Source organism: Alexandromys fortis, unplaced genomic scaffold, assembly GCF_014885135.2.
Source record: "Alexandromys fortis isolate MF-2015 unplaced genomic scaffold, M_Fortis_MF-2015_v1.1 scaffold_90, whole genome shotgun sequence".
NCBI lineage: Eukaryota > Metazoa > Chordata > Mammalia > Rodentia > Cricetidae > Alexandromys > Alexandromys fortis.
This window is the reverse complement of record NW_026067985.1, coordinates 2781724-2794378: the sequence shown is the minus strand read 5'-3', so window position 1 is coordinate 2794378 and position 12655 is coordinate 2781724. Positions and strand designations below refer to the sequence as shown.

The following is a 12655-nucleotide window of genomic DNA, read 5'->3' as shown; positions in this document are numbered from 1 at the left end:
TCAAGGTCAGCCTGAGATAGCGAGACCCTACTTCAAGTAACCAAGCTAAACCAGAACAGGAAGAGCTTAATGTTTCAGCTGCATTTAACAAATTAACCCCATGCTTTTTCTTGCTAGTGTACAAGCCACTGTTTCCGTACCTTGTTTCCTTCATACACCCATCCCAGACTCTTCACCCCAAAGGCAACCTGGCTGGCTGAGACATCCAGACACGTGGCAGGCTGGCCGTAGACATAATGGAGGGTTCTGGCTGAGTCCTCAGCCTTCAGCAGGTACACCAGGTCCCCAGCTGTGGCTATTGCTACAGGGTACCTCCCAGTATCTGGAACTATTTCCAGGTAGTCAACCTGCAAAGAGAGGAGTTGTTTAGTTACCCACAGTCATCTTGATTTGGTCATGAAAGGAATTTCCCCTGTACATCTAGAGGGCAGAGGCCCAGCTCACAGAAACAGTTGGGCATAGGCATCATTTATTTACAGGGATGAACATGGCTCCTGCCCAGATGAAAAGATGCCTGTAACAGCAAAAACACAACACACTCTGAGAAGGAAAGGCACAAAGCAAAGACCACGGAGACACCATTTTCCACCTGCCGCCCCAAGAGGACCAGGAAGCCAGAGGTCAGAGTTAGAGGTGAACAGGGAACATAACCCAGTCTGACTCCTACTCAGGAAAGACTGGCAACACCTCCCACAGTGCCAAGCTCACTCTGACTCTCAGGAGGTCCGTCTAGCAGTGCTGACAGATACCCACACAGCAAAGGGCTGTGCATGGTGTTCACTGCAGGGCCGCTCCTGTCACTGTGCAGACATGATACAGCCATGCAGCAAATGCCCAACAACCATGGGAGAACCTGAAGGCTTCTTTAACATCCAGTGGGATCACAATGGAGATGGAGCAAAGGAACTACCCCAAAATTTGGGCAGATGGGTGGAACCGTAAGGCTCAGGCAGGGGTGTGTCTTCAAGGGTTGGAACAGGCTGAGATGGAAAGGCAGTTGGTTTTACTGGGTCTTTTAAATCCTGAACACAGTAGTGTTTAGAGTAATCCTTATTTTGTTGTTTTACCAGAAATTGAAAAAGTGAGACTCCCAGAGTTCCAAATGAAGAAGAGCATCTGAAAACTATGTGTAAGTACCACAAATGCATCACCAGAAGACCCAAGCTGCTCTTAGCACTCTCCTGTCTGCCTGTCAGGCACTGATCACCCTGTGCCACGGGACCACCTGAGGACAGAGACCAGGACGGACAAAACACTTTCCTGTCATGTCAGCATTTTCTCTGGCTGCACAGGGAAGATCCCCAGTTAGGGTGACCCGATCCCCACAGCAGTCTATTTCAGGCACACCTGCTCAGTAATCACAGAGTGTGGATGCTGAGGGTAAGTCACTGTGGAATCATGAAACCCCATGGTGTGGAGGACAGCATCGCCCAGACGGTATGCCAGAGGCGCTAAAGCCCGCGCTCTGCAAGCTGCCCTGGGGAGCTGAGCACAAGCAAACATCCGGTGCCTCTGCTAATCTTGGGCCCAAACTGTGCAGAGGCAGCCCAACATCTTGGGCTGCAAGTCCATCACAAAGGCCAGCTGCTCCAGGCTAGACTGCAGACCTGGGAATGGTGCCACTGTTATTCAGGAAGCACAGCTAGGGAACAAAGATGATCCGGCTCCATGGGCAGGGGTGCCTGATCCAGGGATGCCCAGTGCATACTGTGACAACTTGGCATCCAGACAGGCAAACAATGCCGAGAGTTGACACATCCTCAGCAGGGCTGCCCACTTTCTCTCTCTAAAGAAAACTCATTTCTTAGTTTCTTAAAACAGACGCCTTTCTGGGAGCCATTTAACTTCATCTTCCGGTTGGATTTCTAGCAGGCCAAGAGGCTCAGATTGGCAGTGGCCACCATTCGCTGGGAGGTGTAAATGACCCCAAAAGCTTCCAGTCAGCCCCAGGATGGCACCTGACTGCCAAGGCAGGATTTACTCTTCATGAGGGGTGCTCAGCTTGCATAGCCGTGGCTAGTCCACAATGTTGGTTAGCCCTGCACTCCATGTCTCTCTGGAGGCCCCAGGATAGGCTGACAGTGCAGGTCATGTTCGAGGAACACTGCATGAGAGCCACAGAGCTGATCTGCAGCAGCGGGCAGCTCAGGGAGGTGAAGCCCTGATGCCAGGTGCTTGCTATTCAAATCTAAGATTCCCACAGGGAAAGGGAGGGGGAGTTGATTCCAAGTCGCCATCAATCCTTGATCAAGGCTGGCTCTTCTGTTTCTCTGGCTAATGCCAAAATGAAGTGTGCTCAAATTAAATTCAAATTCGGCACAGACGAGTACTGCCTTATCACCAAACCATCTCTGCATGGTGGACAAGATCTGTGTAAACTGAAGTTGTTAGAGCCGTGAGCTGGCTCAGTTTTATTTGCACTCCAGAGCCTGGTTCGCAATCCACACTGCCTTCCATGGACTTCACTCAGGGACAAGAGTGTGGGATGAACGCGCCCTTCCACACAGACTGCCACACACCACTGCCGTTCACTTAGGCGTTGGGACAGAAACGAAGCTCAGGTCCCAGGGTGCGTCTGCTGTGCTAGCCGGAAGGAGGCAGGAACCATGGTAGAACAAACCCTGAACCAGCTCCATGTCTGCATGTGTTGTGCAATTTTGTTTTAGAAGTGGGGCTAGGGGTGGGGAGATGGCTCAGCAGGAAAGAGCTTATATTGCTTCTTGAAAAGGGCCTGAATTAGATTCCCAGCTCACAACCACTTACATGTCCAGCTCCATTATCCAACACCTCTGACCTCCTCATAAGCACATACCCGCACACACGGAGGAGGAGGGGCTAGACCCCTGGGCTTCATGTACATTAAGTAAATGTTCTACCATTAAGCTATAGCCTCAGTCCCACACTTGGAGTTGAGTCCCAACTTCACAGCTCAGACGCAAAGGCGGGTCTGTCCACCACTCTGAGCCATTCCTGACTTCTTGGGATTGAAGAACATTCTATCACCCACTTCAGTGGGCTGTTGAGAGTTTGACAAACTGAAGCCCCAGGCATCATTGCTATCTGTTTTATTAGACCCAGGGATTATCAGAATGCAAGTTAACAAACATCCTAAGAGCTCACCAGTTTCTGAACTTCAAATTCCGCAGCTACATGCCAGTACCCCTCCTCATTAGGGTACAGCATCACAACGTCAAAAGCAGAAGCAGTGGCAACCGTGGCCTGTTCCCGGCTGAGCGCGAGGGCCTGTATTCTTGCATCGTGCTCAAAACGATGGATAGGGAACTTCCCGGTCCTCAGGTCCCAAATGTTAAGAATCCCTAGGAGGAGGAACGCAGAGAGCAACTGTAAACCCAGTACACACAGGCACAGAATGAGCATGTTTCAGATGTACTCCGTGAAGATGACACGTATGCATATTTGTTTGAATCTATCCCACTCCTTCCTAGCTGTAGAACTTGGGTGTGTCACTCCTCCTCACCAGTGTCTTAACAGTGAAGACAGCAGTATCCACCACACAGGACTACTGGGCAGATCAAGGGAGACCCACCATGAAAAATGTAGATGGCTTCCTCTATGGCTTGTCCATGGAGCCAGCCCTAGCTCCCAGCCTTCCTAGACACCACTCACTCTCTCGCTGAGAAGTCTATTGTCTTCTTTCTTCCTAGCACCACACTTCATCTGCACACTGGGTGCCTTGAATTCAGGCTCTTGCTCTAAGGTACCATCCTGCTCACAGACATAGTTAGGTGTTGCAAGGCTTTCAAATGGCCTGCAGCTGGTAGTCACAAACAGCAACAGGACTCTCCTCCAGGGAAAGGCTTCAACATAATGGTACGCACTTTTCTAAGAACTATGATAAAACAGAGGACAGGCAGGTCACAAAAGGCTCCATGACATGGTCCCTGGCATGCACTTTGGTAAACTCTTTCTTCTACCTCAGAGGGAGATGGGCTGCTCTTAGGGCCCTACTCATTAAATAGGAGTTAGTGTCCGACGTCATCCCATCCCCCATCCCGCCCCATCCTCCCCTTCCCGAAGCAGCCTCATCTTAATATGAATTCTTCCAAACACTGCTCTGAATTCATTCTGAGGCATCACTCTGTGAGAACTGCCACGCAGAACCTCTGGACACTCCACATCACATGACTCCTCTCGCAGTGGGAAGAGAATGTCCTCCATTCCACAGAGGCAGAACAGTGGAAGCTTTAAGTGTTAGACCACTGCTTCATGACCGCCTGTTCCGTGAGAGCGCTGCCATACTATCACCATTAATAACCCCTCTTCTTCAGTTACATTCTTATGTGTACAACTAGGCTGTTACCCTCAATGGCGTTGGTGTCACTGCAGTCTCCTAACACCAGTTCTGGTGTGCAAACATTTAGTGCTCTTCCGTTTTCTTGAATTAACTGCCCTTTTCTCACATACAAAGTCCCTTCCTTCCTGTCCCTGGGTTGCCTTTACCACTCTCCCAGAGCTCTAGCTTCGTTTTGATTCTTATAAAAACAAGGAACTGTCTTTCCATCTGTTTATTTTGCTTTGTGTCTTTATTTTATAGGATTCTTGGACTAGCATGGTGACATACACCTGCAGCCTCAGCAACAGGAAGGAGGAGGCAGCAGACCGACAGTCCGAGGTTAGTCTGAGCAACACGGCAAACCCAGGATGAGTAATCACTTGCCTCTAAATACATGCACACACAAAGTGGATTTCTTGAAGACAGTCTATATACTGTTTGGTCTTGTTTTTTAAATACAAGTTAAGACTACTTACATTTTAGATCTATTTTATTTTTAAGTATGTAAGTGTATGTGTGTTTCTGTTGCATGTGCATCACATGAGTGCAGGTGCCCACGAGGCCAGAGGCCTCCAATACCCTGAAGCTGGAGCTGTATGTGGCTGTGAGCTCCCCAGTGGGTATCTGGGGACACTCTGCCAGAGGAGCACTGAGCCCTCTCTCTAGTCCCACTACTTACACTGTTTTATCTTCCCATGGACCTAGTTTTGGTATGTGCTTACTCCATCATGATTCCTCTGCTGGCCTCTAGGCCAAAATTCTCCCTGGAATTACTGAGCAGCTGCTTTAGGATCTTGAGATACATGCTTAGCACACCACAGCCTAGCTTCAAGTGACACTTCTCACCCACACCAAGAACAGGGATTCATAGCCCCAGCCCCCCCCCCCCATACCATGGCCATCGCCAGCATCCCCTTCAACATGAAAAACCCAGAAGCTTTGCTAGAACACAAGGTAGCAGCGGGGCAGCTCTGTGACCGACCACCCACTCAGTGTGCACAAGGTCCTCCTACTCCCGCATCACTAAAGGGGAGAGCTTAGGTGAGGGACAGACAGACAACAGACTAAACGCAGTTCCATCCCAGTACTTCCCAACCTGAGGACTACAGAGACATGAAAAGCGAATCCCTCTGCTATGAGAATGCTCCATGCTACATCATGAGGTCAGAAGAAAAAAGGAGGAGCCAATAAAGTCACACACTGAGCAAAGGCTTGCTGTGCCCTGTGCTGCATCAAGGGTTGTGTTAGGACCATGTAGAACAGAGATCCTTTACTGCATGCAGCGGAGTTCTGGGGGCCTCTATAGAGCACCTTACTTGTAGACCTCCCAAGAGTTAACTGTCTACTTGATACAGCCTAGAGTCACCTGAGGAGTTAGGTCTCAACTCAGAAACTGCAGAGGGCATGATGGGGTGGCAGTGGGGCAGTCTGATGGTTAACTGACACAGGAAGGCCCAGTCCACGGTGTGCAGCATCATTCCCTGGCAGGTGCTTCTGGGATATGTATGAGTGAGCAAGCAAGCAACTGCCTCCAAGGTTTCTGCCCCAGTGCCCGTCCTGCCCTTTTTCAGTAATGGACTGGGACTGAGAAATGTGACCCAAAGAAACCTTTTCCTCCTCCCTCGGTTGCTTCTGGTCAGTGTTTTATCACAGCAACAGAAAGGAAGCTATAAACTTTGCTGACCTTTCAGGGCACTGAGCTGAGTTGGTCCATGATCACTACATGGCTGTTAAGGAAGATGCCAGCAATGAGGGTCAGAACCAGAGCAGTTCAGTCCTCTAACGAGTACACTATCTAAAAGTCAGACATGGATTCGTCTGAATGACCATATCACAGCCGCAGCAGCAGGGTGGAAGACACTTGAAGAGGCAGGCTGTGTGCTGGGTTTCTGCACTCCCTCTGTGCTGGGTTCAGAAGGAGTATGCCATTAGCAGAACCCCGGCCAATGCTGTTTCAGTAACAGACCCCAGTGGAGACGCACAGAATGAAACTGACCAGACAGGCAAGGGCCATTTAACCAGGACAGGACACACTTATAAGGGATCAGAACCAGCAACCTAGAAAACACTGAGGATCAAGGCCACTTGTGCATACCACAGATCTCACCTCCAACCTCTACAACTCTTTCCTACTCTCTGTCTCCACAATCCAGCTTCCTCCAAGGAGCCAGCTCCATCCCACAAGGGCTTCTACTCCAAGCACAAACCAAAATGTGAACCCTGGTCCCCATCCCTGGTGTGATCAGTGGATGCCAAAAGATGAGTCAGTCCTCTAAGCCTGCCCTCGGCCTGCTGCTTGGAATAGATCTTAAGAGTGCGGAGGCACTGAGGTGTCGTCCACCTCCCCTGGCATCTCAGGACAAGGTAGAACAAGAAAATCGCTCAGGCCAGGTGATGGTGGCGCACGCCTTTAATCCCAGCACTCGGGAGGCAGAGGCAGGCGGATCTCTGTGAGTTCGAGACCATCCTGGTCTACAGAGCTAGTTCCAGGACAGGCTCCAAAGCCACAGAGAAACCCTGTCTCGAAAAAACAAAAAAAAAAACAAACAAACAAACAAACAAAAAAATCGCTCAGGAAGGCAAATAGAGATCCCTAGCAGCTACCTGGTGACTTAGGAATGTGTGGCCACTTCCTGCAGCAGCCTCAGCTCTGAGAGTTGGAGGCCAGGCCCCACAAGAGTGTAACAAAGGGAGCAGGCATCCATCCTGGGCACCTTCACACCCGCAGAGCTCAGCCAGTGCTGGGACTACAGCAGAAATTCGCAAAGGGTGCAGACAAAGGAAGCCCATCTGAGAAGACAGCGAGTGAAGGCTAAAGCCCCCCAAGTAGGCCAGGGCAGGACCTGGCAGCTCCACGGGCTCCCTGCTCGGTCCCCTCCACCTTGATGAGCAGCCAGGCTAGAGGCACTCAGCACTTGCCCTAGACCAGGAAGTCATTAGCAGTGACATGAGTGACGAGGGCCAGGCTTTGGAGGAGACATAAAGGCTGCGAAGCAGCTGTGGATGGGCACCCATGCCAGTCTGTAGCACGTCCCTCCACCTCCCAAAGGAGACCAGCCAGAGTGTGGTAATGAAACTGCACATAGTAGAAATGGGATCTAAATGAGTCTAAGCTGATTTATATTGGCTTTTGTAAAGATTACGCGTATCAGGAAAGTGCTACCACTGTGCGATCGCGATGACAGTCCTGAAGAACTCCGCCTAATGGTGCTTGAGCACAATATTTATATTCCTCGGCATGGGAACAAGGACCATAATGGATACCATTTTCGTTTTATTAGGGATGCATATTTAAATTAATCTGCTATTTGCCTAAACAATTAGTTGCTTCTGTTTGTGTGCACAAAGCCAAAACTGCAATTAGGCTTCCATCAAAAAAATAAGTCCCAACTAAAACTGTCCCGGTGGGGCCATAAGAGCTCAGGGCAGAACTTCCCCAATTACTTCTCAGCACAATGGTAATTACATTAATTGCTTGAAAGGTAAATAACCACTGAACTGGTTTTGGAAACAAACACTGGCGTTGCCCCTCCCCTCTGATCTGCTCCACGTACCTACGGTCTAAGAGGTTACAGTTTAGACAGCCACACACTAGACCCTTCAACTACCACGTCTGCTTGTGATCTCTGTGGAGTCTTCCCTTTGAGGACACGTCCACTGTGAGCTCAAGCCTCTTGCACTCACACAATTAACACCTGAAGCTCAGGTTCAGCTAGACAGACAGGATCAATTAGCTGTGTTCAGAGGCATGGAATGAGCCGGCTATTCATACAGACAGCTGGCATACTCAGTTCCCTCTATGGAAATAAATGCTTTTCTACAATCAGTTAAGAAGGACGCAGAAGGAATCTATAACAAGGGAAAAAAGATTTTTAACAGAAATTTAAAATGTACCCAGAGCACTCACTAAACATGAACACAATCTCTTCATCAACTGCACACCACACTGAACTCAGGCTGCAGACATCGAATGTGAAAGGACAAGAGCTGGCTCTGGGTCTCTCACTTCTTTGCTTGTCTGGCTGCCCAGTAAGCCCCAGGGATCCACCTATGTTGGCTTCCCCTGCACTGGAGTCCAGGCATGTAGGAGTGCCACCACAGACGACTTTTGTGTGAACACTACACAGTGAGTCCTTTACCCCCGAATCATCTCCCCAGAAAAGGGTGTAGACCGGTGCAAGCAAGGGTACAGAGGGCCGAGACAGGGACGTCTAGAAGGAGAAAAGGGCAGCGCGAAGATGACTCCAGAGGAAACGATACATAGAAAATATTCTGGAAAGTGCATTTTGGATTGGACTCTGAACAGGCTTGAAGACCAAGGTTAGGGAAAGAGGAGCAGAGGACGAAGTTGGGATGAGCAGGGCAGCAGAGGCTCAAGGAGGGAGGTAGGGAGGAGGGTGGGTTTCTAGAAGCTCTCAGGTGCACAGTCATCAAGAGAGAATATCTAACAAGAGAAAGTAAGCTGATGGGGAGTAAACAGCGCACTGCTAACTGCCCAGCATCTCCGTGCAGTCTGGAGTGCAGAGACCAAGGAAGAGGAGACGGGCAGAGAAGCCAGCCAATGCGGAGGAGGCTTTACCAGGATGGCCTAAGAAGGCAGGGACGTTATCAAGGCATCACTTTGGCAAAGCCTGATGCTACTGGTCACTGCCTTCCTATCATGTCCCTGAGGGGAACAGGGACACAGCGTCTAGGAGAGCTTCAGATGCTGGTGGGGAGGGTAACTGGGGTCCTGGGACAGTCATAGCTTAATAGTGATGCCTAAGACAAACCAGAAGTGCTTTGCTGTCATGTGCACTTCCACACGGCTTCAATCTTTCCCCATGCAATGTATGTAAAAGTATACACAGCCCATTACATATCTGAAAAAGATCTGACTAGTGTGAACTTTTTCAAGTACAATTTGCATAATTTTATAGAGGATATTTAATTCTGGTGGGCAAAATTAAATTAGAAACTCAAATTTTAAAAGGTCTTTTAATCAGTTCAGGTGAATTAAACTCTGAGTCCAAAACTCTGGTCGCCACATCCTCGCTGGATGAGCTGAAGCAGCCATCGCAGCACAGCCAGGAGCTTCTAGTAAACGCTGGACTGTGCTGCTCTCCTTCTTTAAACCCTGCTTATCTCTAACCCAGCTCAGCAGTCAGCTCGGCACAGCCTAGGGTCACCAGAGAAGGAGTCTCCGGGCTGCCGAGTCAGCTCAGTGGTTCAGAGTATTTGTTGCTCTTATAGAGGACCCAGGTTCAATTCCCAGAACCCACATGGCAACTCACAATTGTCTGCAACTCCAATCTGAGTGTCTCCAACTACCTCTTCTGATCTTCTTGGGCACCAGGGACACATGTAGTACACATGCATACATGCAGGCAAAACACTCATACACATAAGATAATTCTAATAAAAAATCTTTTTTAAAAGAAGGGAGTCTTAATTAAAGGAGAGTCAGATGAGACTGGCCTTTGGGTATATTATGTCTGTGGGGAACTGTCTTGATTTTTAATGTATAAAGGAGGGCTTGGCCCACTATGGGTGGCACCATCCCTGGGCTGATAGTTAGTACTGAGCTGTCTAAGAAAGTCAGCTGGGGATGGGCCTGTGTGTGAGCCAGCAAGCAGCATCCTCCATGGTTCTTGCTGCACTTCTCTGGCTATGAATTCCCTGGCTGGAGGTAATGCTGTGTGGGACAAGCACCTTCCCAGATTCTTGCTTGAGTTCCTAATAGAGTAAAACGATGAGGTCAGGGGTCAGGCATGACGGTGTATGCGTAAACCAGCACTAAGCAGGCTGAGGTAGGAGCTAAACAGTGAGTATGGAGTCAGTCTGTGTAGTGAGATTTCATTTGTATTCTAATAAATAAAGCTTGCCTGAAGTTTAGAGAGTAAAGCAGCCACACTAGTCAGTCTTACAGACCAGGCAGCGGAGGCACACACCTTTAATCTCAGGAGCCACACTATAGCTTGCCAAAGAAGTCGGGCGGTAGTGGTTCACGTCTTTAATCCCAGCCCTAGAGAGGAATATTAAGACGGGAGGAGACAGCTCTCACAGTCTTGTTCTGAGATTCCTAGAGGCAGGATCGCCATTTCAGACTGAGATAAAGGTAAGAGCCAGTGGCTGGCTGTTTTTCTTTTCTGACCTTCAGGTTGAACCCCAATTTCTATCTCTGGGTTTTTATTAATCACGCTACAAGCACAAGCATATTAACTTCTGGTTTTGTTAACTGTTTTAAGTCACGGTCTTGCACTATTGTCCAGAATGATCTATAACTCATAAGCTCAAATAATCCCATGCCTCAGCCTCCCCGGAGGCTGGGACAACAGCTCGCACCACTGTATGTGGCTTACCAATCTTTTTATAGTCTCTGGCCAGCGAAGCTCCTTCTCAGATTCACAGACAACCCCAGGGTGGCCCCTGCAGCCTTAAGGTTCCAATCCAAGTCCCCAGAGGGCCAAGGAACTCCCACAGTCTAACAGACTCAGGAGGGGACACAGAAAGACAAGATACGGCAAAGCACAGCTGTTTTTTAGTTATCCAATATCAAACGGAGTGAGAAAACTGAATCCATAGGTCACCTGACACTTAACCATAGCCCCTCACAGTAACTGAACGATATCCCCAGTAAGCGGAGAGCTTGCTGGTCTTGGGTGCACCTTTGGATTATAATCCATCACAAGATTACTTCGTTATTCAAGATGTCCCTATTTCATTCTCTGGGGATTCTAATTTAGCTTGACTGCTATCTCCAATCCTGTTTACTCAAAGATGTTTTCAGACTCACTTTGTACATGGGTATCCTAGCCTGTCACTTCCAGCACTAATATTTAAATCAGAATCTGTGTGGGGGCTGGACTCAGCATTGTACTACGAGAGCACAATATATATTTTAACCAACCCCTGACCCTGTGTTTGTTATGTGTCAGTGCAGTGCCTGAGGAGGCCAGCAGGGGGCTCTGGAGTCCTTGAACTAGAGTTAAGGTGCTGGGAACCAAACCCGGATCTTTTGCTAGAACAGTAAGTGCTCTGAACCTGAGCCACCTTTCCAGCTCAGGTTCTACACCAATATACTCCTGTGACCTTAGGAATCAGAACTAGGACATGAGTCACACTCAGAGCTACTGCCTTTGCACTGACCAAAATAATCATCAGTACAAGAACAAGAATATGTTGCAACTGTAATTAAAAAGGTATGCTTTTTAAAAACCAACTCTATTGAGGTAATACACTACATATACAAAGTTATCAACTTTCAATGTACAGTTTGGCCAGAATGGAAAAGGCTGGTCCTGTAGCCCCCACTATACCATAGAGAACTACTCCAGACCCAAAGTCCCCTTACACCCTTCTATGGCCAAGTCTCTCCCCACAGTTCCAGCTTCTGGTGACTACTCACCTTGTTTATTGTTAGGGATCTATCTGCCCTAGGACTCCCTAGCAGTGGAATCTTTATGCAGGATGCACTTTTGACCATCTGGCTGGTTTCATGCACTGTAACACTGCAGAGGTTCAGCTCACTGTTGCCGCGTGGCTGACAGTCCACCCAACTTGACTGCTGTGCAGCATTCCACTGCATGGATACACAAGGCACACTTGCCAGCTCATAGTCTTGGGGCTGCGTCCAGTGTAGAGCTACCATGGGCAACGTTCTATATGCAGCCAAGCACAAGTGTGTGTGCACGTGCTGTCACCCTCCAGGCTGCTTGCCCAGTGGAACACTACATCCTAAGGCAGCCACACTCCACTTGTCAAGAGCTTTCTTCACTAAGGCTGTTCCCACCAGGCAGGCTCACCAGCACTTAGTAGGTCTCTTAAGTTAAGCCATTGGAGGTAGGGAATGGTGCTTTGTGACGTCTTGACCATGTGACTTGGTAGCTAGCGCAGATCATCTTTTCAACAGCGGCCATCAAGCATCTCACTGAAGCAACAGTTACTGCATTGCTGTGTTTAACTGTTTGCTGTCTGTATCTTTCTAAAGTTCTTTCTACATCTAGCTGCAAGCCACACAGCATATGGGGGTGCTCAATCTTGGCTGTCATCCTGGTGGGCTCTGGAATCACCTTAGATAGCCCTGTCTGCTGAGTCTGAGAGCCCTTTCAGGGAGGAGTACTGTCGGGAGTGGACACTGCCCACAGAGGCCACTTCTGTTAGGTGGTCCAGACTGAGCAACAAGTGAACAAGTGATTTCCCTGTGTGGACTTCATGTGATCCCTGGTGCACAGGTCCACTCTGGTGCCCAACAACACGGTCTTGAACTCTGTGGTTTTTATGGTAAATCTTGTATCCTCTAGGTTATAGCTCCTTTTTCCACATTATTTTTGGCTCTCTCTCTCTCTCTCTCTCTCTCTCTCTCTCTCTCTCTCTCTCTCT

At 48.9% G+C, this 12655-nt stretch overlaps 1 protein-coding gene across 2 annotated transcripts in view; it reads right to left on the bottom strand.

Annotated features, from left to right (window-relative positions):
• Fbxw8 (F-box and WD repeat domain containing 8) overlaps nucleotides 1-12655 on the bottom strand; it is a 108175-nt gene that overhangs the window by 32170 nt on the left and 63350 nt on the right. For both annotated transcript variants that reach the window (XR_007594767.1, XM_050158997.1), the window contains exons 6-7: nucleotides 3121-3317; nucleotides 141-347 (exon numbers count right to left, since the gene is read on the bottom strand). Coding sequence is in view for 1 of the 2 variants with exons in the window: in XM_050158997.1 (XP_050014954.1) it covers nucleotides 141-347; nucleotides 3121-3317 (404 nt within the window). In the remaining variant the exon portion in view is untranslated. The remainder of the gene's footprint in view (nucleotides 1-140; nucleotides 348-3120; nucleotides 3318-12655) is intronic.